We start from the raw sequence: 22,530 nt of genomic DNA on the forward strand, positions 1-22,530 counted from the left end.
ATAGACTCCTCGCCGCTGTGCTGACTCCTGCCAGTCAGATCTGCAGTTTTCCGGGGTTCACAGCACAGTCTTCCCAGCTGCTTTTGCACTGGGGGGTATCGGCCGCAGCTGACTGAACACACTCAGCCTGCAGGTGCAAACTGTTTCTGCAGAATTCTCTGGGCTTGCCCTAACTGCAGCTCACCCCGCCCCCCGAATTCCTAATGAGACAGACATATCTTATCCTGTTTCCATTATTACTGTTAGGAAATAAGATTAAACTTTTTTTTTTGAAGTTTCAGATTGTAGATTGTAATGATCTGGTCATTTTATCATAAGCATAAGTTATGTCGATATGAGCAGTGCTTTGAAATGTCCTTCGAAATGATTTGATTTGCTTGTATAACCAAATCCAAAGTACACTGGCCCATTTTATGATGCCGGTGCCCAAGAGGATCCCCACTGTGAGAAGAGTGTGATTTCACCAAGTTTTTATTGTATGGAGCGTTTGTTCGCGGAACTGCCAGTTATCCCATGGCATGTCAGAAGCGTGTCAGAATCATGCCGAAAGCTCCGATCCAGTGAGATCCAGCTGTGTAGTGTAGGACTTCCGCATTGCCTCTGGCTGTGCTCCCACATGACAGACTCCGTTAGCTTGCCTGCTTTCTTACCCTTGGAAGCTGGAGGTCTGAAATGCTTATGAATTCCTGAAAGAGACATGACAGTTAGGACATGGATTTTTAAAAAAAAGGGGGGGCTGCCTGTGTGGAATATATGTCAAAGGGTAACCTTTAGCTGTTGTCTGGACGGGCTGCTCTCAGATGCCTGGAGGTTGGGCAGGTGGTGTAGATGGGGAAGACAGCAGACTGGTTAGGTATGGTTGGCTGTGTACATTCCAGAACCTGCAGCTGTCAGCAAAGGCTACTGGGGTTCCCCTGTCCCGCAGAAATGGGGATCGCTGTGACTGGAGCTTAGAAAACATTATGAGAAACCCGTGACCGAGAAACCGTTCTGTAGAAACATAAAAATAAAGTTGTCTACAGACTGAGCTTGGCTCCTAGGCCTCTATTCCACACAACCCACTAGACAGATACGTTAAGCATATGTGTTTCAGCCCAGGAAAGTGGGAAGGGAGAGGGCAAAGAGGGGCTGACGTCTTGCTGATCTCTAACTCCCGTTCATAAGTAGATGATGATAAATACTTCCCATGTCCCCCACGGCTTCCGTGTTTACCTGCGATGCTCGTTAATTCTGTGGGCACTGCACTTAGTTATTAGACGTCAATGTATGATGTAGATTATCATGTCGCACTGTGGGGAGAGTTTCCGTGCAAAATGGCGTGGCGCCTTTGGTGCCGCGAAAAGAGGTGTGACATTTGGCGATTAAGTGGAAGTCGGCGATGGCCCGGAGGCACCTGAGATTCTTCCTTTTAGCTGCTTCCATTCTGTCCTCCTCTAGTCAAGTCCTGCGTTTTTATGCAGGATCTTTGGAAGCTTCAATCTAGTTCTTCAGATAGTTTCTCAAAAACATCTGAAGGAGAAATTGCCTCATGAACTACTTTATGAAACGTGCCCTGATTTAGGACCAGCTAGCCCGGTAGAGGGTTTCATGTCAAATCATCAGCCTGTGTACAAACCAATAGGATTTAAAGTATTGGTTCCCTGGGTCTCTTTCTCTCTGATGTAATTGCCACTGCCTGAGTGGGCACCTGTCAGTCCTCTCAACCCTGCAAGGACATTTGCAAATATGTGTGGGTTCCGTATGCTTTGATGTGTAAAGAGGTACGTCACGGTGAGCCCCCGCCAGCCTCGTTCTAACTGTCGCTCTACTTCCTTTGAAAGGTGCGCCGGGAATACAGGAAATTCTTCAGAGCGAACGCTGGGAAGAAAATCTATGAGTTTACGCTTCAAAGAATTGTAAGTTGACCCCGTATGGCTAATTAGCACTGTTCGATTAACCACTTAATAGCACCAGCTCAATAAAATCTGACATGAATAGTATCTTTAAAAGTCCGTTAGTCTCTGTTTGGGTCTTCAGCGGGTTCAAATGCAGGTGTGTCAGGACTGTCAGGGTCCTGTGATTGATAGGATTGATCAAATGCTTATTTTATTTGGCAGAGAAAACTAGGAAGGGGGCATGAGGAAAGCCAGGCTTTTACCCTGTTAAACTGTTATGGGCTCTGGAGGGCCAGCTTTGCACGTAGGTTGATGGAAGCAAGGCATCCGGAAGCAAGGGTGGGTCAGGCTGGATTCTGGAGTTGCCCTGCTGGAGGGTGTACTGTGGCAAACCTGTAAACATTGGTGTCAGCCAGGACTTCTGTTTATTTGTAACATGGGCGAGTAACTTCTATGGTTTTCATTTGGGGGTGTTTACTTTGAGCAATGATAAGGCTTTCCCAGTGCCTGGCCCATGCAGAATGACACGTCATATATATATGCGACATCCTAAGTTGAGAATATCTTACGCCAAGAGTGCATCTGCCACACCCAACCTATCAAGTGTCGCAGCTTAGCACCATGGTCCGTGTAGAAAGTCTGTCAGTGGTCAGTCGAGATTGCTTGACTCGCTGACCCCAGGACTTGCGGCCCAGTTTCTTAGGAGAGCTTTGCACTGCCCCCACCGGCCCCTCCAGACATCAGTGTGAAGTGTGGCTTGTGCTGAGTATGCATTATTCATGCACCATCGTAAAGTCAGAAGTTCATCCGTTGAAATCTTTGTTCGACAGTATAGCTTCGTCTAGAGCTTGCGACAATGATGAATGTGTTCCGTAACTTTAGTGCGTAGCCACTCTCCACTTACGGTTCTCTACAGCACTTGGAAAGTGTGGCTGAGTCCTTTATTTAATTTTAGTTCTGTAAAATATAAGTAGCTACAGGCTGGGAATGGCTCCCTGTTGAATGGAGCAGCCCTACGGTGGTATTGGTGTAAGCCAGTGCTGATAGCCATAATTATGTCTGTTGTCATCTTTCCTGGTGACTGGTGCAGATCACATATCCCTCCCCCCACCCCATAGGTATAAGAGCGTTAGGTAGAATTATGAGAGGAGATCACAACTTGACAGACTCAAACTGATCAGCTCTCTTAAAGACTGGTTTGGATGATCGGGGAGCGTGCCGTGCATCTCTCTGGGATGTTTTCCTCACCTGGTATTTTCTGTCCAACCCAACACAGGTGCAAAAGTACTTTTTGGAAATGAAAAACAAAATGCCCTCCTTGTCGCCAATAGACAAGAACTGGCCACCGAGACCTTACCTGTTCTTGGATGCAACGCACAAGGAGCTGAAAAGGATCTTCCACTTGTGGCGGGTAAAATGCGTGACGTTGTCCTTCTCAGAGGTCTTTCTGGTTGTCAGGGGTTGAAGGCTGCAGTGTAAGATGTGACCTTAAGGCAGCGACCTTGATGAGGGTCGCCTGAGGACTTTGTCGTGGCGAGTTGCCGCCTCCTGTACTTGGTGCTGTGTGAGAGATCTGCAGGAACCAGGATAGCGCCTGTGCCGGCTGCTCTTGGTGTAGCTGGGAGGAGGAGCTTCCAGGTGGTTTACCTAGTTGGGATTGTCTTATTTTCCTCCTCCTATGAAGGAACGCTGCCGGAAACAGAAACCATTAATTATGCCAGGCTGTGGTGGCGCACACTTTTAATCCCAGCACTTGGGAGACAGAGGGAGACAGATTTCTGTGAGTTCAAGGCCAGCCTGGTCCACAAAGCAAGTTCCAGTCAGAACTATGCAGAGAGACTCTGTCTTGGGGAAAAAAAAAAAAGAAAGGAGGAAAAAAAAGAAAAGAAAAGAAATCATTAATTATGACGAGCTCCAGACAAGGTAGTTAAATCCTACTAATTACTATGCATTTATTATACCACATTTATTAAACACCTATACCAATACACACGTGAGTGTACACACTTCGGGCTAGGAAGTGAGCATTGCAGTCCCCTCAAGGACAAAATTTCATCTGTCCTAAATAAAGGGAAGCTGAAAATCTTTTTCATATTACCTTTTATTTCAGGGCTGTCAGGTTCTTTATTATTATTATTTTCTTAATGTGCACTGGTGTTTTACCCTAGGTGTTGGGTGCCCTGGAACTGGAATTACAGACAGTCGTGAGCAGCCATTGTGGGTGCTGGGAATTGAACCTGGGTCCTCTGCAGGATCAGGCAGTGCTCGTAACCACTGAGCCACTGCTCTAGCCCCGGCTGTCAGGTTCTTATGAGGAAAGAGCAAGCTTTGAGTCACGTAGACCTGAGTGGCCAGGGAATTCAGGTCACGTGGGATCAGCTAGCACTGCTGACCGCACCTCCCGAGGAAGTGTGTTGGTATTGCCTCTTCTCATGCGAAGACTTTCTCTGGATACCTTGGTTGTTACATGGATTATTGAATTATGTGCTTGTCAGATGTTATATATATCATTATTAGAAAGGCTTGGGATATGACTAGTGACTGTATGATTCCTGGCAGCTCTCTCCTTGGTCACATGTAAGAGTGACATTATTGCTAATTAGTGGGATTCATGGCTTCCAAGTTCTGTTCTTAAGAGATTTAACAGCCTCTCGGTTCCTGTCTTCCCTGAAGAGCAGGAGCTACAATGTCGGGCTCTCCTCCACGCCGCTCTGCTCAGCTCTCCCTCCTGTGGGGAGAAGCCTGTTCACTCTTGAAGGGAGCTTTATCATGGAGAAGGGCAACCTCAATACTCTCGTTCTTTCTAGAGTCAACTCAGTGGAGGCACAGGCCCGCCGATAGTTCGATTCGTTGAACAATCTGCCCCTGCTCCTCTGGCCAGCCCTGCCCCCGTTCACTTTATCCTTGGAGTCAGAGTCGAGGGGTTGCTAGAGCCCTTTGGACAGACCAAAGTGGTACTGGGGAAACTTAGGCAGTGGTTTTCAGACCGTCTGTACCATGTTTGTGGGTCTTGAAAGCCGTGTAGTCGACGGCTGCTATCAGATGTCTGTGCTGGTTTGGTTTGGAGACGGGGTCCTCCTCAGGCCAAGCAAAGATTTGGCGTGTGGCCCAGGCAGGCCTTGAACTAATATAATTTCTGCCTCAGACCCCCAAGTGCTGGGGTTTGAGTGTCTACAGACACGTCCAGCTACTGCCAGCATCTTACAATGAAAAACAGTAATTAAAAAGTAAGAATGCACACTCCTGGGTTAGAGTGATCTGTGTGTGTGTGTGTGTGTGTGTGTGTGTGTGTGTGTGTGTGTGTGTGTGTAAATCTGCATGGGGTTACCATACTGTACGCTGTAGTGCTATTCTTTGTGAGTGTGTGTTCAGGAATGACAGCCCAGGCCCCGAGATCCTTGGGGTTTCCATTGTAGCAGAACGAATCTAGAATCCCTGGGCATAGGCCACTTAGGCCCTGTTATATTTTGAAGAAGCATTCTAAAATCTGCAACGCAAATGGCTCGTAACATTTTCTTAAGACCAACTTTTGGAAACCAAAGTGGGATGGTCTTTCCGAATGAATGATTTTCACTGCTCTCCTTAGTTCAGCGTGCTTAAGAACAGGAAATTGGCCAGGCATGGTGGTGCACACTTTTAAAGAAAGAGGAAGGTAGGCGTCTCTATCTCTTGAGTGCAGGGTCAGCCATGGTGAGTTCCAGGATAGCCAGGACTCTACCGAGAGACCCTTTCTTGTTTCCAAAAACAAAACAAAAAAATGAAACCCCACGCCTTTGTCTAATTGGTTCTTTGTGTCTGTTCTTCTTGTATCTCACAGTGTAAAAAATACAGGGACCAGTTCACAGACCAGCAGAGACTTATTTACGAGGAGAAGCTAGAGGCCAGTGAACTCTTCAAAGACAAGAAGGCTCTCTATCCTTCGAGGTGTGTATGCTTGTGCTTGCTCAGAAATGCCGTGGCTCTGCTAATTGGTTTCTCAGATATGTCTCGGCATCTTTTCTAAGTTTCATTTCGGTGATAGATGCATGGTACTTAGTTTTGTGAATGACTTCAGAAACTACTGGATCTCAGTCCACCTAACACTGGGGAGCAGTCTCCATGGGATGCAGAAGGATTACAGTCGTTGGCTTTGCTCTCTTGGCCTTAAATCGTTCGATAAACAAGAGGTCATGCCAATTGAAGGCTCTGTGGCTGTTGCGATAAATTTTCATCGGACACCCCGTTTTCAAGGCTGTTTTTGCATTGAACCGTAATCAGTGTTCGGATCCTCCTGCCAGTATGAAGCCAGGTCAGAAACTCATTTGTAAGGTCAGCGCAAGGAACAGACCGGTCATTACTCTTTCTTGTTACTTAAGCCTGGACCCATGGTGTCCTTTGGCTGCTAAATGGCTAGTCATAACCTCGGTGGCCTGTACAAAAGTTCAGGTCATTCGCTGTGGACACCGTGAACTCCGGAAAAGAATAAACACATTGCAAATTCAGCAAGTCCAGCCTGTGACAAAGGACTTGGCATATCCGAGTGTCCCGTGAATCCTACATCCATCAGTCCCCCCACATTCCTGTTCTGCTTCATCTAGTCTTCATATAAACAAGTAGGTTGCGTAATTTCAAACCAGAATCTCTAGTGGCTTGTAGCTTTTCCTAAAGATCTAGAAATCAAGAGCTTGGTATTGCCTGCCAAGTAGTCCTATGTAGTTCATGTACCTGTATTATTTCTATCTGTATATATGGTTCAAAATTCTACCTTTAAAAGGGTTAAGCTAGCATAGTTGCCTGACCCGTTGGATTTGAATATTCTGATTTGCCGTCTACCCCCCATTAGCTGCTTACTTGAATGTTTGCATGACTAAATCCGAAGTGGTCTAACATGCCTACTGTGTGAAGGCTAAGCCAACCAGCAGGAAAGCGGTGTGCTTTCCTCGGGAACTGATTTTATTCATCCTTTTCTTTATATGTCTCAAGTTAGACAGCAGCCTTTTTAAACATCTCCCGTAGAAGACTCTAGAATGAAGGGGGTGGAAGTGGGCTATAGAATGTATCACTAAGGAAACGGACTAAAATTAGGTTTTTAGCACTTTTTATTATTAAAAACACAATTAACTGTGAGCATAAAGTGAGCTTCAAGGCAAGTCCCTTCTGGGGGGCTGTGTTGGTTTCTGGAGGAGGCAGCCCGCTCTCTTCACCTGTGGGCGATCTGGAAGGATGTACCTCCCCGAGGTGTGAAGCAGCAGTGCCTGTGGGTGCTTCCTCACGCTACAGTGGAGCTGTAAAGGGCCGGCCACCTACGCAGATTTTTTCTTCCCTGAGCCTCTCTCCCCAGCTCCAGCCCTTACAAGGCTTCTGTTCTTATTTCCAGAAGTGAAGCTGCAGGTCCCGTGGGCCAGTAGGCTTTTTCCTGGTACCTCTTAAACCCTGCCCTGAGGGAGGTTCCTCCCCGCCCCGCCCCCCCTGCCAGGGTCTCCGGGCGAGCTCATTTGAGCGACCTCTGGGCAGAAGCAAAGGGCTCTGGCTGTGCCTGAGTGCCTGTCACCTCCAGGGACATCCTAGTGAGGTGGTCTCGAGGTTCCAGAGTCCCATGGGAAAACAATCAAGTACTGCATAGTCTTCCTTGACTTGATTGACAAGCCCTAGGTCCAGCCTGTCCCTGCAGGTCGTTGACTTTCTTACTCTCTGTGTGAAAATGATATTTGTCTTTGGGGCAGGATGGTGGTGATGTCGTTCTTTCTCATTGGCTTACATTGTTTACGTGGGTTGGTGTGCCCTGTGTGGGCAGCTGTTAGCTTTCTGGTGCCTGTTCGACTCCGACCGTACACGGTGTTCTCTCTCCCGATCATTACCAGTGAGCTTTTTATCACAGCCCCACCGACCAGCTGCCTCTGGCTCCTTTAAAATAGACTTGACATAGGTTTAGGGCTTCGTTTCTGACCCGGCTCTAAAACAGGTACTTGCACAAAGTATAAAATCAACTGAAGTCACTTTCCTGACTTATTTATTCCCTAAGATCCCCTGACCTGTCCCCCTCTGACCATGTCGCCTCTGTCTGAAGCCATTTCTAAGGTACAGGATTTGTTTCTCCCCTGTAGTGTTGGGCAGCCATTTCAAGGAGCTTACCTGGAAATCAACAAGAACCCCAAATATAAGAAACTCAAAGACGCCATTGAAGAGAAGATCATTATTGCCGAGGTCGTGAACAAAATTAACCGCGCGAATGGGAAGGTAAAAGCGTGGACCGCCCGGCGTAGCTGAGTTCCTGCCCTGTTTCTGCTTTAGTATCGTTTGCATCTGACATTCTAGTAGTGTTGGAATCTGTGGAGGAATCTCTCCTCCCCTCTAAACATAGGAAAGGTTGTTCTGTTTCCCGGAATCCCCAGAAATTGAAAATATGAAGGGGGGGGGGGGGGCGACGGCTCAATGGGTTAAAAGCCCCTGCTTTGCAAGCGTGAGGACCCGAGTTCAAATCCCAAGCTCCCACATCAAGAAAAGTGGCTGTGGTGTGATTGCTTATCACCCCACACCAGAGTGTGAAGATCCCAGGAGCTGGACCAGCCAGCCTAGCTGAGACAGAGAGGTTCAGTTCCCTGAGGGGCCCTTTCTCCGGGGATGAAGGGGAAGAAAGGTAGATGGCCCCCAGAATCCTGCTCTGCCCCCACACGTGTGCACCTATGTACACCCAACCACAGAGTCACAGGCATGCTCGCAAAGTTTCATATCACACATCCATGAAGTTTTCAGAATGCATTATTTATGTGTGCCTGTTTACATAAGTATGCTTGCTGAGAGACGGCCGAATAACATGTTTATTGCTGGAAATGACTGCTGCTTGATTTGCACATGGGCGCCATTTTGCTTGATTTGCACATGGGCGCCATTTTGGAGCGTTTTGGGTCCTTGGTCCTTACATGCTTTTGTGTCTTGTCTCAGAGTACGTCCCGGATTTTCCTCTTGACAAACAATAACCTTCTCCTTGCCGACCAAAAGTCCGGGCAGATCAAGTCCGAGGTCCCCCTGGTGGATGTGACCAAGGTCTCCATGAGTTCACAGAACGATGGCTTCTTTGCCGTCCACCTCAAGGAGGTAAGGTTCCGCCCCGCGGTCTGACCTCGAAGCCGCTCCTGGTGTCCTTTTTCCCATCTGCTGGCTAGATGGCCCCACCTTCCTAGCCCTGCCTCTCTTTCCCCTGCTGACTTATAAAGCTTGACTGTTTTCACCCACATCTAAAATCTCAGGCTTCGTTTTCAGGAATTGAATTACAGGTTCCTTGGCTTGCTCACTTGACTTCCGAGAGTAATACCTGGAGATGTCTAGATGTTTGATACGATGTTTCTTCCTGGTGCTGCTTATGTGTGACAACTTAAAAATGTCATCTTTGTTCTTGTTTACCTTTGGCTTGGTGGTTGACCAAAGGCTACAACTACCAGAAAACCATTTGCCATTGATTCTGACCTGATTTTTTTTAATATTTTATGCTTTTTACCTAAGAAGGACCACTGGCTTGGATAGAAAGGCTAACGTGTAGGGACTAGATTTTTTATTTTGATGGCTGGGGCTGTGCTATTTATAACTCTTCATTAATCTCAACTTTAAAATGATCGTATCTACTACATAACATTGGTAGCAGGGTTAATGCACAGTGTACATGCATGCTTACCAGAGCGATTGTCACACAGTTGTCATCACCAAATAAACAGATGTTAGCATCTGCTAATACATATAGAAAAAAAAAACCCAGAGACTTTTCTTAGCCTGTTCACCCCACCATGGATCTAAATCCAAATGGAGATGTATCAAGCCATAAGAACAGCTTCTCTTAGCCTCAGTGACACACAAAAGTTACAGCTTGGGGATTTGGAGATCCGCTCCTCTCCTGACCACACCCCCATCTCATCACAGTACAGCTCTCAGCCTGGGACCTCAGCATCCTGTTTGTCGCCCGAGTCTCGCGGTGTCGCTCCTCCGTGCTGCTGAGTGTACTCAGCTGCTCCGGGCTCTGGGAGTTTGTTTGAAGTATTTTTGTTGTTAACTTCCTTAAAAAGAATTGATTGGTTTTTTTAACTATTTTTTTATAATTATCTGTTGTGCGTGTCTGTTGGTAGGAGTCGGTACGACTTGTGAGAGTCGGTTTTCTCTTTCCACTGTGTCGGTCCCGGGGATCAAACTCTGGTCCTCAAGGCTTTGTGGCAAGCCCTTTTACCCTCTGAGTCATCTCACTGGCCCCTGTGTTGCTTTTCAAAACCAAATCACTGAAAGGTTTTTGAAGGGCGCTTTGAGCATGAGTTGTAAGTTGGGTCGTTGCCCGTAAAGCTGGTCCGTGACCAAACTGAGGTATCCAGTCTTGTCCTTGCCACTCATCTGGAGGATGCGCCCCAGCATCAGAGCTTTCGGGAGACTGTTAGGTTCGCCCCGAACCCGTGAGCCTTCCCCTCCTCTCTCTGACTCGTGACTTGTCTTTGCAGGGCTCAGAAGCAGCTGGCAAAGGGGACTTCCTCTTCAGCAGTGACCACCTGATTGAGATGGCCACCAAGCTGTATCGTACGACCCTCAGCCAGACCAACCAGAAGCTCAACATCGAGATCTCGGATGAGTATGTCCACGTCTTGTGCAGTACACCCTTCGCTTTCTGCTTTACTGTTGGGTTTGGGTCTCCAGTTCCAGCCACGAACCCAACTGTTTTAGGTAGCAGTGTGCGTGTGTCCAGTATTTGTGCCGATCAAACCCTTCTCCTTAAGTAGCAAGACAGATAATGCCTCTTCCCGGTGGTCTACAGGCCAGGTCAGTGTAAGTGGCCAAGAGCCGTGTGGTTTGTGGTATAAAATGCATTTAGCTGTGGCTGTTTCCCTTGCAAAAAGTGGTTGTGCCCCCTGACCATGGAGAAAGTTGAAGACTCATAAAATGCTTGAATTTGTGTTGAAGGTTTTTGTTGTTCTTTGTTTGGTTGGTTGGTTGGTTTTTTGTTTTGGTTTGTTTTTTGTTTGTGTTTTTTTTTTTGAGGCATATAAGTACAATCATATTTGTGAGCAAACCTGTAGCACCTTTACCTTTGGGAAGTAGAACTGAAACAGTCTCTGAATTCAAGGCTAGCCTGATAAGCATAGTGTGTGCCCAGCTGCATAGTGAGACCTTGTCTCAAAAAGAAAAGAATAATACTATATGCTAAGGATGTATCCCAGGTAGGAGGATGTAGGATTACAGTGTTCTATCCCTGGTGCTTCAAGTGGAAAAGGAAGATCCCGTTTGAAAGGTCAGTGCCATCATCCTTTTCAAACAGCAAGGGGCTAGAGACCTAGCTCAGTTGGGAAAACGCTGGCAAGGGTGGGCACCCCAGTTAAGGCCTCAGCACCCACACAGAGTGCTGGAGAGGTGGCTTCTACTTGTAATCCTTGGGGTGCCAGGAAGGCAAGCTGTTCCCTAGGGTTTGCTGCTCAGTCAGTTTCGCATAATTAATTGGTGAGCTGTGAGTTCTAGTAATAGACCTTCTCTTCAGGGACAAGGTAGATAGTTCCCAGAGGAACTCAACCTAAAGCTGAACTCTAACATCTACAGCAGATACCCACACATCCACACACACACATGCTCCTGAGCACACACAAAATAAATAGAACAGTGTATGAATTAGAAGCTGGCATCATTCACCCCGGGAGATGGTATATGCAAAGCACGGCCTTTTAACCGGGGCTCGCGTATCCATCAGAACCATGGAGTCTTGGCCCTTGTGGTTGCTGTAGGTGTCAGAACCATTAGCCACATGTTTGCTAGGTGAGTCACTCAGGAAGGCCCGAGTGCTTTGGGAGGTTCTTCTGCCAGATCCATGGGGAGAGGTCCTGAGCCTGCTGATGAGGATATGCAGGCTGAAAAGACCACTGGGGTAGGGTACCTGCGGACAGCTTTCTGAAAGTCTACATTTCGCGTGTCTGATTTGGCGAATGTTTAATTTGACCCTTTAATAAGTTGGCCTTGTAAAAATGATTAAAGGCTGCAGCCTGTTAATGTGATGGCCCCCACTGAAACACAAAGCAGTCCCTGTCTCAGCTCACCCTACTGGAATACAGGAACTTCCTTTCCTTGGGGCTGGTTGATGAGCAGGCATGGCCCGCAATGGGGGCGTGGCCTGCAACGGGGGCGTGGCCTGCAACGGGGGCGTGGCCTGCAATGGAGGCGGGTACCTCCCAAGGTCATGTCCCTTTCAGAAAGGGAAGCTGGGGTTACTGCACCCACACCTGCTTTGTGTGTGCCCCTGAGTGTGTTTGGTTCTCTTCTCCTAGGTTCCTGGTGCAGTTCAGACAGGACAAAGTGTGTGTGAAGTTTATCCAAGGCACCCAGAAAAACGGGAGCGTGCCGACCTGCAAGCGGAAGAACAATCGGCTCCTGGAAGTCGCCGTCCCTTGAGCGGACGGACGCCTCTGCCCTCATGGACTTGTCTCTCTCCGTAATAGTGCAATTTGATTTTGTTTTATTTGGGGGCTCGCTGTATGTTTGGGGGTTGCCAAAGGCAAGCTGTTAGAGTCCTTTGGCAAAATTAAAAGTATTTGACTAATCTCTTTTAATTATTGGAATAGTTAATCCTTAAGTCCACAGTCTGTCCTGGGAAGGAGTTTAGAAACTGACAATGTCCGCTTCCCCGTCCTACGTGTTTTCTCCTCAGTTAACGTTTGAGACTTGTGTACCCGGAAACCCACGCGTTACCCGTAAATCATTAGCACATTTAAGCATAAAGAGGGGGCTTACATTCATTTATCAGATATTTATTGAACGCCTACTTTTTGCTGGGCACTGTGCTGAACTTATTAGGAACATTTTTATTTTTAAAACCGTTGCCTTCTGGCTGATTTGTGCTGGCGAAACAAAAGTAGCTAAGGAGGTAGAAGAGATTGAGGCCAAAGGATACTGCTAGTGATGACGGCATTAGCGGGAGCCCTGTAGCGTGGTGTTTCAGCAGGAGAGAAGCTGGCGGCCCCGGGGGGATTGGAGACGGACGATTGGGTGAAATCCCTCTATGTTTTTTTTTTTTTTTATCTATTGGAAAAAGAGAAAACTGGCATTTAGACGTGCACATTTATTTGTTCAGATCTCCTATGATCACATTCAGTTAGAAAGCAGAAGTTACTCTGACTTGAGGGACGGGAACTGAGGCGGAACGCTTCCTTGCGGTTCCAAAGAAGCGCAGGATGGGACTTGAGATACCCACGGCGGTTTCACGGAGTCGGCAGCGTAAGAAAAGGCTGAGAGCCGTTCGCAGCGGCAGATCTTCTCTTCGATGTGCAATAAAGCATCCAAGATCGCCTTTGAAAGTTTTATTTATAATATACATTTTTTTTGTATGAGAGAGGTTCAGGGTGTGTATTTTAGTCAAAGATCACAGTTAGAATTAGTTTTCAGGGCTTCTTTTTTTCGTTGTTGTTGTTCTTTAAAATTGACAGTAAGAATTCACTTTGGAAACCACATTTTAAATTCTGGAATCAAACTGTTTCTTATTCGGGAGGACACTGTATATACACAGGGATTATGTTAAATAATAAAATTGCTCTAATTTGGTGCCACGTGCTGGAATCCACAACTCTAGTTTTGTATCTCAAGCTATTTTCATATGTGACGTGTCTACCTTGCCACAGAAAAGTTTTCCGTCCGGACATTGTATGGTCTCTGTGTTGACAACTTTCCACTAATCATTTTGTACCAGTATCAGCCAATGAGAATATTCTCCAGAGATTTTCTTTTGATTTTTGTACTTTAAAAAAAAAAGTTCTGATAAAGAAATTGCTGGGCGTCTCTGTGTTTATTGGCGTAGGTGGAGGAGATGTGCTGTTTTCCATTCCTGAGGTGCTGAGTCGATAGTTCCTGCTATAGGGGAGCAGGATGCTCGCCGATGTTTCCCGACCACGTAGACCACGTATGTGTTTCCGACCACACTTAGGACATTCAGGGCACTGGTCGGGGTGAAGGGTCATGTACTTCCTTCATTCACTCGCTGCCTGTCCGCTCCATGTCTACCTCCCGAGGTTACCCCTTCTACCCCTTCAGCGGCTTTCGCAGTACGTGACATGTTGGCTTCACGGGAAAGACGGCGTAGTTCTGTCAAAAGCTCGCGTGTCCGTGGACATGTTGTTCTTGCCTTTTCTCCCTAGCAAGACGCCACAGCGAACAAGTTCTCATAGCGGTACCTCCTTTGGCGTGAGGCACCCCGTGATGTCTCCTCTGGTAGGAGTCACTTCTTGAGTGGAACTCAGTGCAAAGGGCCCATAGTATGAATCCACTCGGTAAATTTTCCCACCGCACGCCAGATTTAGAGACTGTTCGTCGTGGTGCATTGTAAGGATAGCGTTCAGCAAAGCTGAAGAACGGTGTCTGTTTTGTCGCAGAACCCGCTGTGTGAACTGTGCCGCTGTCTAATAGGGAAGTCTTGCTTCCTTCTGTGTGAAGGTGGAGAGTCCGTCGAAACCTGAGTTTAAGGAACGGTGAAGGTGGATGATGGAAGTCGTATTCGGAGTTTTCCTAATTAGAGCGTTGAGCTTTTGGCTCCTGGGTTTAGAATGGCCTGCTCCCCAGGGGACCCCAGACGCTGAGAACCAATAAGAGAAATGCTGGCATCCCCTTGTATTTTAAATCCTTCTCCTGCCTAGCATAATCGTACACACCTTTAATCCCAGCACCTTGAAGGCGGAGGCCACTGGACCAATGTGAGCTTGAGATCCACAATGAAGCTCTGTTTCCAAAGTAAAAGGCCTCTGATGTCTGTCCAGAGGTTGTCACTTCGCTGTCACTGGGCCCTCAGAGGACGTGCTGGTCCCCTGCAATGGAGAGAAGGTGCTGCTGGGACTCAGATTCCTAGGCATCCTGGGCAGGCCACATGGCCCCAGCTTGTTCCCAAACAACACTCAAGATTGCCCAGCCCCCAGGTGACTAGCAGATGTAAGGGATGGGAAAGCAGGCAATCGGTCGAAGGCGTCGTTGCCAGTGTGGGCAGTGTGCTAATGGAGTCAGCACCGGTGAGGAAGGGGCGTGGCCATGCGCTCCGCCAGATTGTAGGTCAGACTGTCAGACTTTTAGCGTAGCCCTTTAGAGCCAGAACCCAGCTATAAGGCCGCCAGCTCGTCTGAATGTCTCTGATTAGTCTCCAGAGGGGAGGGCCTCTATCTGTTACAGCAGCAAGCAGGCAAGTGGCCAGCGAATCGCAGGCACACACACCCTCAGCCTTGAGGTCTCTGAAAGCTAAGACAGTGAACCGGTTTCCTGCTGCACTGTTACAGTTGTTACGTGGCAATAAAGCTCACGTAATTGAATGTCCTCACAACTCACAGTTAGAGCATAGCTCATCAAAGTACTTATCAGGACAAATGGAATTCTTGAATCCCTTTGTAAATAGTAGGCAAGACATTTTACCACGGGTGAACTTGCAAATGGCGAGTCTTCTCTCGGGGAGGGTTGGGTGGCCTCCTTGCTGTGTCTCTTCTGTTGTGTGTGTAGGTTGTCTGTGGCATTTCTATAAATGCTGCACGTTGAGACTCGCTAAGACCGACACAGGAGAGTGGAAGGGAAGAATCATGGGGCTCTTCTGGCCTGGGGCAAAACAGCCATAAGTTAATACCCATCTGCACATCTGCCACCTCTGCATCTCTGTTCTCTCCAGGGGGCCACGCCTAATGAGTCAGCCTTTCTGTTCTCCACAGCAACAAAGGGGAACCAGTCTTGTTTCTAGTGCATCTCATCCAGACCTTTGAGGGGCCCCGTTATCCTTCCTGGTTTGAAGATCATTTATTAATGATCGGAAATTAGTCACAGTGTGTTTCTATGGCTGTGAAGACACCATGACCACAGCAACTCTCGTAAAGGAAAACATTTAACTGGGTCTGACAGTTCAGAGGGTTGACGCATTATCATCATGGTGGGACATGGCAGCATGCGGGCAGACATGGTGCTGGAGACGTAGCTGAGAGTAGGGAAGGAGCTATGTCTTGATTCTTACAGACAACAGGAAGTGAACTGAGACACTGGGCGCCACTTGAGTCTATATGAGATCTCAAAGCTCACCTCCCTAGTAGCACACTTTCTTGGACAAGTCCAAGTGTCTGACAGTGTCACTCCCGATGAGCTTATGGGGACCGGTTACCTTCACACGACCACAACATCATAACCATAGATTTCTTATTAACTTTTTCTGCTGTTATGGTAGACAGATCCTCTCAACCCAGTTTCGTAAAGTTCAGCAAAAATCTAATTTCATAACCAAGAGAGAGAGAGTCTCGGCTTATCCGTGTGTTGAAGAGAACGTGGTCAATGATCTTAACTCCTGTTTACCTAATATCCTGGCAACCCCGAAGGCACCAGAACAACTTCCTACCATATTTTATGGTCACATATTTTTAGGGGCTCTTTTCTCCCCCTTCCTTTTTGAGGTGAAAGTAATAGGGCTGGCATATCATCTAAAAAGAGGATTTTGAGTGCCCTGCACACAGAAAGGCACACAAAGAAGTTAGCACAACCCGTACCCAGAACTCAAAATAGGTCCCAGTTACAGTAGAAACTTTATGCCAGTCAAAATCCTCCACCAAAGTCAACTTTGTCTTTTAATGCCCAGTAATTTTCCCCATTTTCAAATGCGCTCTTGTAACATATAGTCTTCTTTCTCTCAGCATGACTGTGAGGGTGTGTGTGTGTGTGTGTGTGTGTGTGTGTGTGTGTGTGTGTGTGTGACATCTCACAGTCTGGTGACTTTGCTATTGCCTTCTTACGGCCCTCAGGTGAGCAGAAATTCTGTCTACTGTAGTCCTGGTTACCAGTGAGTGACCTCCCCTCCAGCTGGTGCTTGGTTTCCTGTTTTGGAAACACTTGCTTACCTGAGATTATCTTTTCTGCTGGAGGTTTTGCTGGGACATTTAGCCCATTGGTCTGGTTGGAATTTTTTTTTTTAATGGTGTAACATATCAAAACTTCTTCCTGTTTGTTTTCCCTGCTTAGATACCCAGCAGACACGGCCCCTTTTATCGAAAAGGCCCACCTTCCCCTCTCCCATGTTTCTCGATCCTTGCATCTGTTGATGTGTGTCCATATTGTCACTGTATAACATAACCCTTTAAGGGACATTAACTTTTAGCCATCTTGAGCGTTTCTGACAGGAAAAGGCATTGAAACCGGCAAGTATGCTAATTCAGTGAACAAGTCAAGTAAATAATTTCAAATATGGGAGCAGGGACAGTTCATCACACTTCTGAAACAATGAGAAGCCACGGGGGATTGAGCGCAGGCGTTCCCTGGGGTCGTGTGAGGAAACCATGAATGTTTCTATGAAGTCAGTGAACACCTAAGGCCGTGTGATTAGGTTATTTACTCGGTGTGTGGCTTCCCATCGACTCAGAACGTTCTGTCCATGTTATGAATTGTCCCGTTTTAAGTTTCCCATAATGTTTCCCTGAAAATGCTGGCTTTCATAAGTATGTGTGAACACCTTGGTTTTAGATTGAGTATTCCTCTCCTCAGCCGAGTTCCTTTGGTAGAATAATGAGAGACCTTAGAGGGTTTTTTCTGCCTTTTTTAATGTTCCGGCTGGTTTTTCCTGTGCCGTGGTAACAGCTTGTGGCGGTGAGAACAGATGGTACCTGAGGTGGAGCTCAGATCAGTCTTCGGCTTTTCTGCTAGGTGCACATTTGTAAAATTAATTAATTTTAAGGAGTTCCGAATCATGTCTCGTTAACCACCCAGTCCACACTCTGCTTTGCAGTTCTGAGCTCGCTAAAATCAGAGTCGCCCTTTATAAAAACTGGCTTCTGTACGCCGGGCTTTTCTGAAATTGAGAACTTCACTGACAGACGAACGGGACCCGAAGGGAAGATGAAGTAGGTTTGTATAGTGTGTAATGGCGTCGCGTAGGTCCTGTTTCCTTCCAGAGAACAGACTGCGGGCAAAGGAGAACAGTGCAAACGTACTGTGGCATTTAATTGCCTCTGAAATGAACCAAGTCCTATAGGAAATGTTTTGTCAGTGTAAACCCGTTCTGAGGAGACGACGGGTGGAGTTGTTGTGCCATGGGTGGCAGAGAGCAGTGTCCTCAGCAGAAACCTGAAAGCCGTCCTCAGTGACATGCACGGTGGCGCTGACTTCACTTCGCGAGCCAGCATCACTAATGCGATAGGCCATATGCTCTATCTTTAATCCTAGGAATGAGATAGTGTCACACTGAAGGGGTGGAGTCATGGAGACTGGCTGCCCTTGGTGGAGCCCCTACAGGGAGCCAAAAGCAGCAACTCTTAAGTGGGAAGTTTGCAGAAAGGTTAGCATAGCAAACAGGCCTCAGCATGGTTGTGGCTTACTTTTTCCCTAGACACTATCCAATACTTCTCGATGTGAGAAACTTAGTAAGTTTCCATACAAATAAGGGATTTGCACATTTAAAGCAAGCACCCGTAACTTAAAAAGTGAGAATGCTCCTCCCCTGAGCATCTTGTTCGCAGAAATAAGACGGAAGACATTCATAGGGATGTAAGTATTTTGTTGGATAGGGCCTTTGTATCTTTTTGCTTTCCCATTCCACTGTGTGTTATTATTATGGACAGATGAATGCAGAGATCTGAAAATACTGGCAATGATTAGAACCTACTCTTTCCCATGCTTTCCCAGACTGGATGGAGCAGCTGTCTTTATTTCCTACTACAAATTAGACTTGGCCTTGACAAAGGAGATCTGGTAACTTGACGTGGAGCAAGCTTGAGAGCTACCGCGGAGGCATTAATGAGGAAGAAATCCACCCACCAATTTGTTCTTTCCAACTAGGAAAAACATCTCCACAGATGACGATGCCATGTGTGGTATCTTGAACTGTCCCCAAATCGCTCCCAGACACTCAGACAGAGTTTCTTGGGATTTATAGGTGTGATCTGACCCGTAGGATGTAGCCACAGCATCCACGTCTTGTCTGAAGGCACCGTTTCTATGGGAGCGCTTACTGGCGTTAGACATACGATCGCCCCTCCCCTCCCAAAGCAAACCTATCTTTGTATACCTCTGTGGAACAACCATTTGGGGACTTCATTGTTTTCTGCCGAGTTATGGCGTATTCTATTAATAACTTTAGATGTTGTATAGACACTTAAATTTTATTTTAATAGTATTCAATAAATAATATTTTCCACGTACTCTCTTTGTGGGGTTGATAAATTGCTTTTGGAAATCAAGTTCTTGAATGAGATATTTTGCTGTATCTTAGATTTCACTTCAGCTGGTCTTGGCAGGAAGTCTGCCACTGGCCAGGGTTGCCGGGTCATGGCTTGCCAGAAAGCGTCCTCTCTGATTGGTGGAGGCACACTGAGAGGCGAGAAGGCTTCCGTCTTGACTCAGAATCGGGATGCCGAAAAGACCTCTGCAAAGAAAGCCGTTTAAGTACTCACCTAAGAAGAACAGGTATATTCTCCGCCAAGTCTGGCATGTGGAAACCTCCACCTTTGAACTTTTCAAAACGTGGCCATGGCTGACCATCTGCCTTTGAGAAAAATTAGGTTTCCCCCGCCCCTGGTTTTTATCCTTTTGCTATTATAGGGGTTTTCTCTAAGTTAGTAAGATGGCACCTCGTCTAAAGCAATGTTTTAATATTATAAGTGTTATTCTGCACCTAAACTCCTATTTCAGAAACACGGTTGTGCCTCTGTTGCTGGAGGATCTGACAAGGACAGTTATGTTTAGAGAAAACGAACAAAACTATTGGGAGTAGAATCCTGAAAATAAAGTTTGCAGGAAGCAGTGAGCTTTCTGCTCAGCCAAGTGTGGTGTTAACGCATGTAGTCCCAGCATGTGGGAGCTGCGGGCAGGCAGGAGGAGCAGGACTCAGTTCATCCTGCCGCAAACAAGAAGCTAGAGGCAGAGGCAGGTGGATCTCTGTGAGTTCGAGGCCAGCCTGGTCTGCCTAGTAAGTTCCAGGAGAACCAAAGCTATGTAAAGAGACCCTGTCTCAAAACAACAACAACAACAGAAGTTGGAGGCTACGTGATAACATTGTCTATAAAGAAAGAAGAGACATGTTTGCACTGTGCCCTGGAGGGTAGATCCTGTTAAAGAGTACATTTGGTATGTGGCATGTGTGTATTCATGTGTTCATGGGTTATTAGCTTTACTGTGTTATAGAAATACTGTTAATAAGATCAGATATTGTTACTGCACAAAATTGACTACCTCCTTGCAAATGCTTTCCAGCAACCAAAGCCTGGAGTGGGCGGCTGAAGGTTTCAGTACCCTAAGTCTATCTGTCACCACTCCGTGCGAATGGCAGCTAACGGAGAGACAGGCGGGCAGACTGACCCCTGAGCCCAAATGGCTCTTGAAGTTACATGGCTCGTGCTGGGAACCCTCACAAAAATTATGACTTCTGCAGTTTCCTTGGTTCTTCATTCGGGGTCAGTAAGGGAACCGGTTCTTCCACTTGCTTGTGGAGTCTGGGCCTGAGGCTGAAGAAACTTCCTCCTGTCGCGGGCTCATTTAACCCAGGAGTTTGGCTGGCCTTGCTACGTAAGAGGCTTTTCTTGACTTAGCCCCGATCATGAGATTTCCCTCAGCTACATGCTTCCGACAGCCACACATCTTATAGTCTTCAGAGTTTCTCTACTGCTTACGGTGGCTTGCAGAATCGAAGTCCCCAGACTCAGAATCCTTCCTGCTGAGAATGGTGGATGCGTGGGTGGAAATAGGTGTGCCCTGAAACTGGAGAGAGGCCCTGGATGTGTGTTCACAGCCTGGATCCTGGAGCCTTGGAACAGGCAGATCTGAGGGACACCTAATCAGGACGTACTGAAGATATGTGGGAAATTATATTGCCAAAATAAATCAATACACCCTGTCCCTCTGATATCATAACCCAGATTATGATGTTTTTAAGTAACAGGGGAATAAAAATAGAAGTTTCGGGTGCCAGATCAGTGTGCACACATCACATTCATTTAGGAAAGGCCAGGAATCTGGCCCCTGGCTGGGGGAACAGGTATCACTTCCTCCCAGAAAACCGGTAACTGGACACTTCCTCTTATCAGGTAAGTATTGGAGGTTCTCTATGGCTCTGGGCAGTTCTGACATTGACAGGAATGTAGGTGTTAGAGAGAGATGGAGAACAGACAGACGGACAGACGTTATGGCCTGGAATGGGAAGCAGGGCTGAGCGTGGCACCAGGGCCTGGAGCCGAGCAGGAGGAAGCACAGAGGCAAAGGCTGGTGCCCTTTGGCGGCCTCGACTCGGTTGCTGATTAATAAACAGTCATCCCTAGGTTGATTCTTCCAACTTGTTTTCTGGACCCCAATGAAAAAAATGACCTTGTTAAATCAAAAATCATTTGTCTAAATCATGAAGTTTAACTTGGACAGAATGTGAGCCTCCTAAGTCATGAACCACCCTGAGTATTTGCACAAGGTTGCATATCTCCCCTCTCTGCCATCTTCTCCCAGTAACACAGGAAAATATTGCTTCGAATCACCCTCTAATCACATAAAGGGGTGTGCTCTATGACCTTTCCTCACTAGGTCAGCCTCCCCAATAACTTTCTCAGGAGAATTAAATTTCTTCTTCATGATATTTTGATTTAAAAAAAAAAAGGGTGCTAATAGTGAAGGAACCTTTCAAGCTCCTGGCTGACTGTCTCTGTTCACTAGTGAGCATCCTTAAGAGTGTCCTTCTCCCCTAGAAGAGAGGACAACTCCGTGAAAGCAGACACAAGCTTTCTCTGCTTTTCTTCCTTTGTTCCCGACTTCTCTAGTGACCCGCACATGACAGCTACTCAACAAAAATGCACTAAGGTGCTTAATGAGATACACATTTATTGGGCACCCAGTGGGTGCCAGTTCTTATTATATTGACTGAGAAAACTGAGTTATGCATAGAGCCAAGTATCTTCACTAGATAAAAGAGGATAGCATTTTCTGGCTGAAAGACACTTAAGGAAATGCCCAACATCCTTAGCCATCAGAGAAATGCAAATCAAATTAACTCTGAGATTCCATCTTACACCCGTAAGAATGGCCAAGGTTAAGAATACTGTATCTGAATAATGACAACTCATGCTGCAGAGGTTGTGGGGTAAAGGGAACACTCCTGCATTGCTGGTGGGAATGCAAACTGGTCCAGCCCCTTTGAATGTCAGTGTGGCGATTTCTCAGAAAATTAGGAAACAACCTTCCTCAAGACCCAGCAATACCACTTTTAGGTATATACCCAAAGAATGCTCAATCATACCACAAGGACATGTGCTCAACTATGCTCATAACAGCAATATTTGTCATAACCAGAACCTGGAAACAACCTAAATGTCCTTCAACTGAAGAATGGATAAGGAAAATGTGGAATACTACACAGCAGAAAAAAATAAATAACATCTTGAAATGGATGGGCAAGTGGATGGGTCTAGTAAACATCATATTGAATGAGGTAACCCAGACCCAGAAAGACAAATATAACATGTACTTACACATAAGTGGCTTTTAGACATAAAGCAAAGAAAAAAGCAGCCTCCAAATCACAATCCCAGAGAACCTAGACAACAAAGAGGACCCTAAGAGAGACATACATGGATCTAATCCACATTGGAAGTAGACAAAGATCTCCTGAGTAAATTGGGAGCATGGGGACCATGGGAGAGGGTAGAAGGAGATGGGAGTGGAGAAAAATATATAGCTCAATAAAAGCAAATAGATAACA

At 46.7% G+C, this 22,530-nt stretch overlaps 1 protein-coding gene across 5 annotated transcripts in view; it reads left to right on the forward strand.

Annotated features, from left to right (window-relative positions):
* Myo1b (myosin IB) overlaps positions 1 to 13,625 on the forward strand; it is a 164,423-nt gene extending 150,798 nt beyond the window's left edge. For all 5 annotated transcript variants that reach the window (XM_087902379.1, XM_087902380.1, XM_087902376.1 and 2 more), the window contains 7 exons: positions 1,821 to 1,895; positions 3,151 to 3,285; positions 5,692 to 5,798; positions 7,958 to 8,090; positions 8,796 to 8,948; positions 10,328 to 10,455; positions 12,134 to 13,625. In XM_087902379.1, coding sequence (XP_087758505.1) covers positions 1,821 to 1,895; positions 3,151 to 3,285; positions 5,692 to 5,798; positions 7,958 to 8,090; positions 8,796 to 8,948; positions 10,328 to 10,455; positions 12,134 to 12,257 — 855 coding nt within the window. In that variant the 3' untranslated portion in view covers positions 12,258 to 13,625. The remainder of the gene's footprint in view (positions 1 to 1,820; positions 1,896 to 3,150; positions 3,286 to 5,691; positions 5,799 to 7,957; positions 8,091 to 8,795; positions 8,949 to 10,327; positions 10,456 to 12,133) is intronic.
* Positions 13,626 to 22,530: the final 8,905 nt, after the last annotated feature.

Source organism: Myodes glareolus, chromosome 27 (assembly GCF_982192425.1).
Source record: "Myodes glareolus chromosome 27, mMyoGla1.1, whole genome shotgun sequence".
Taxonomy (NCBI): Eukaryota; Metazoa; Chordata; class Mammalia; order Rodentia; family Cricetidae; genus Myodes; species Myodes glareolus.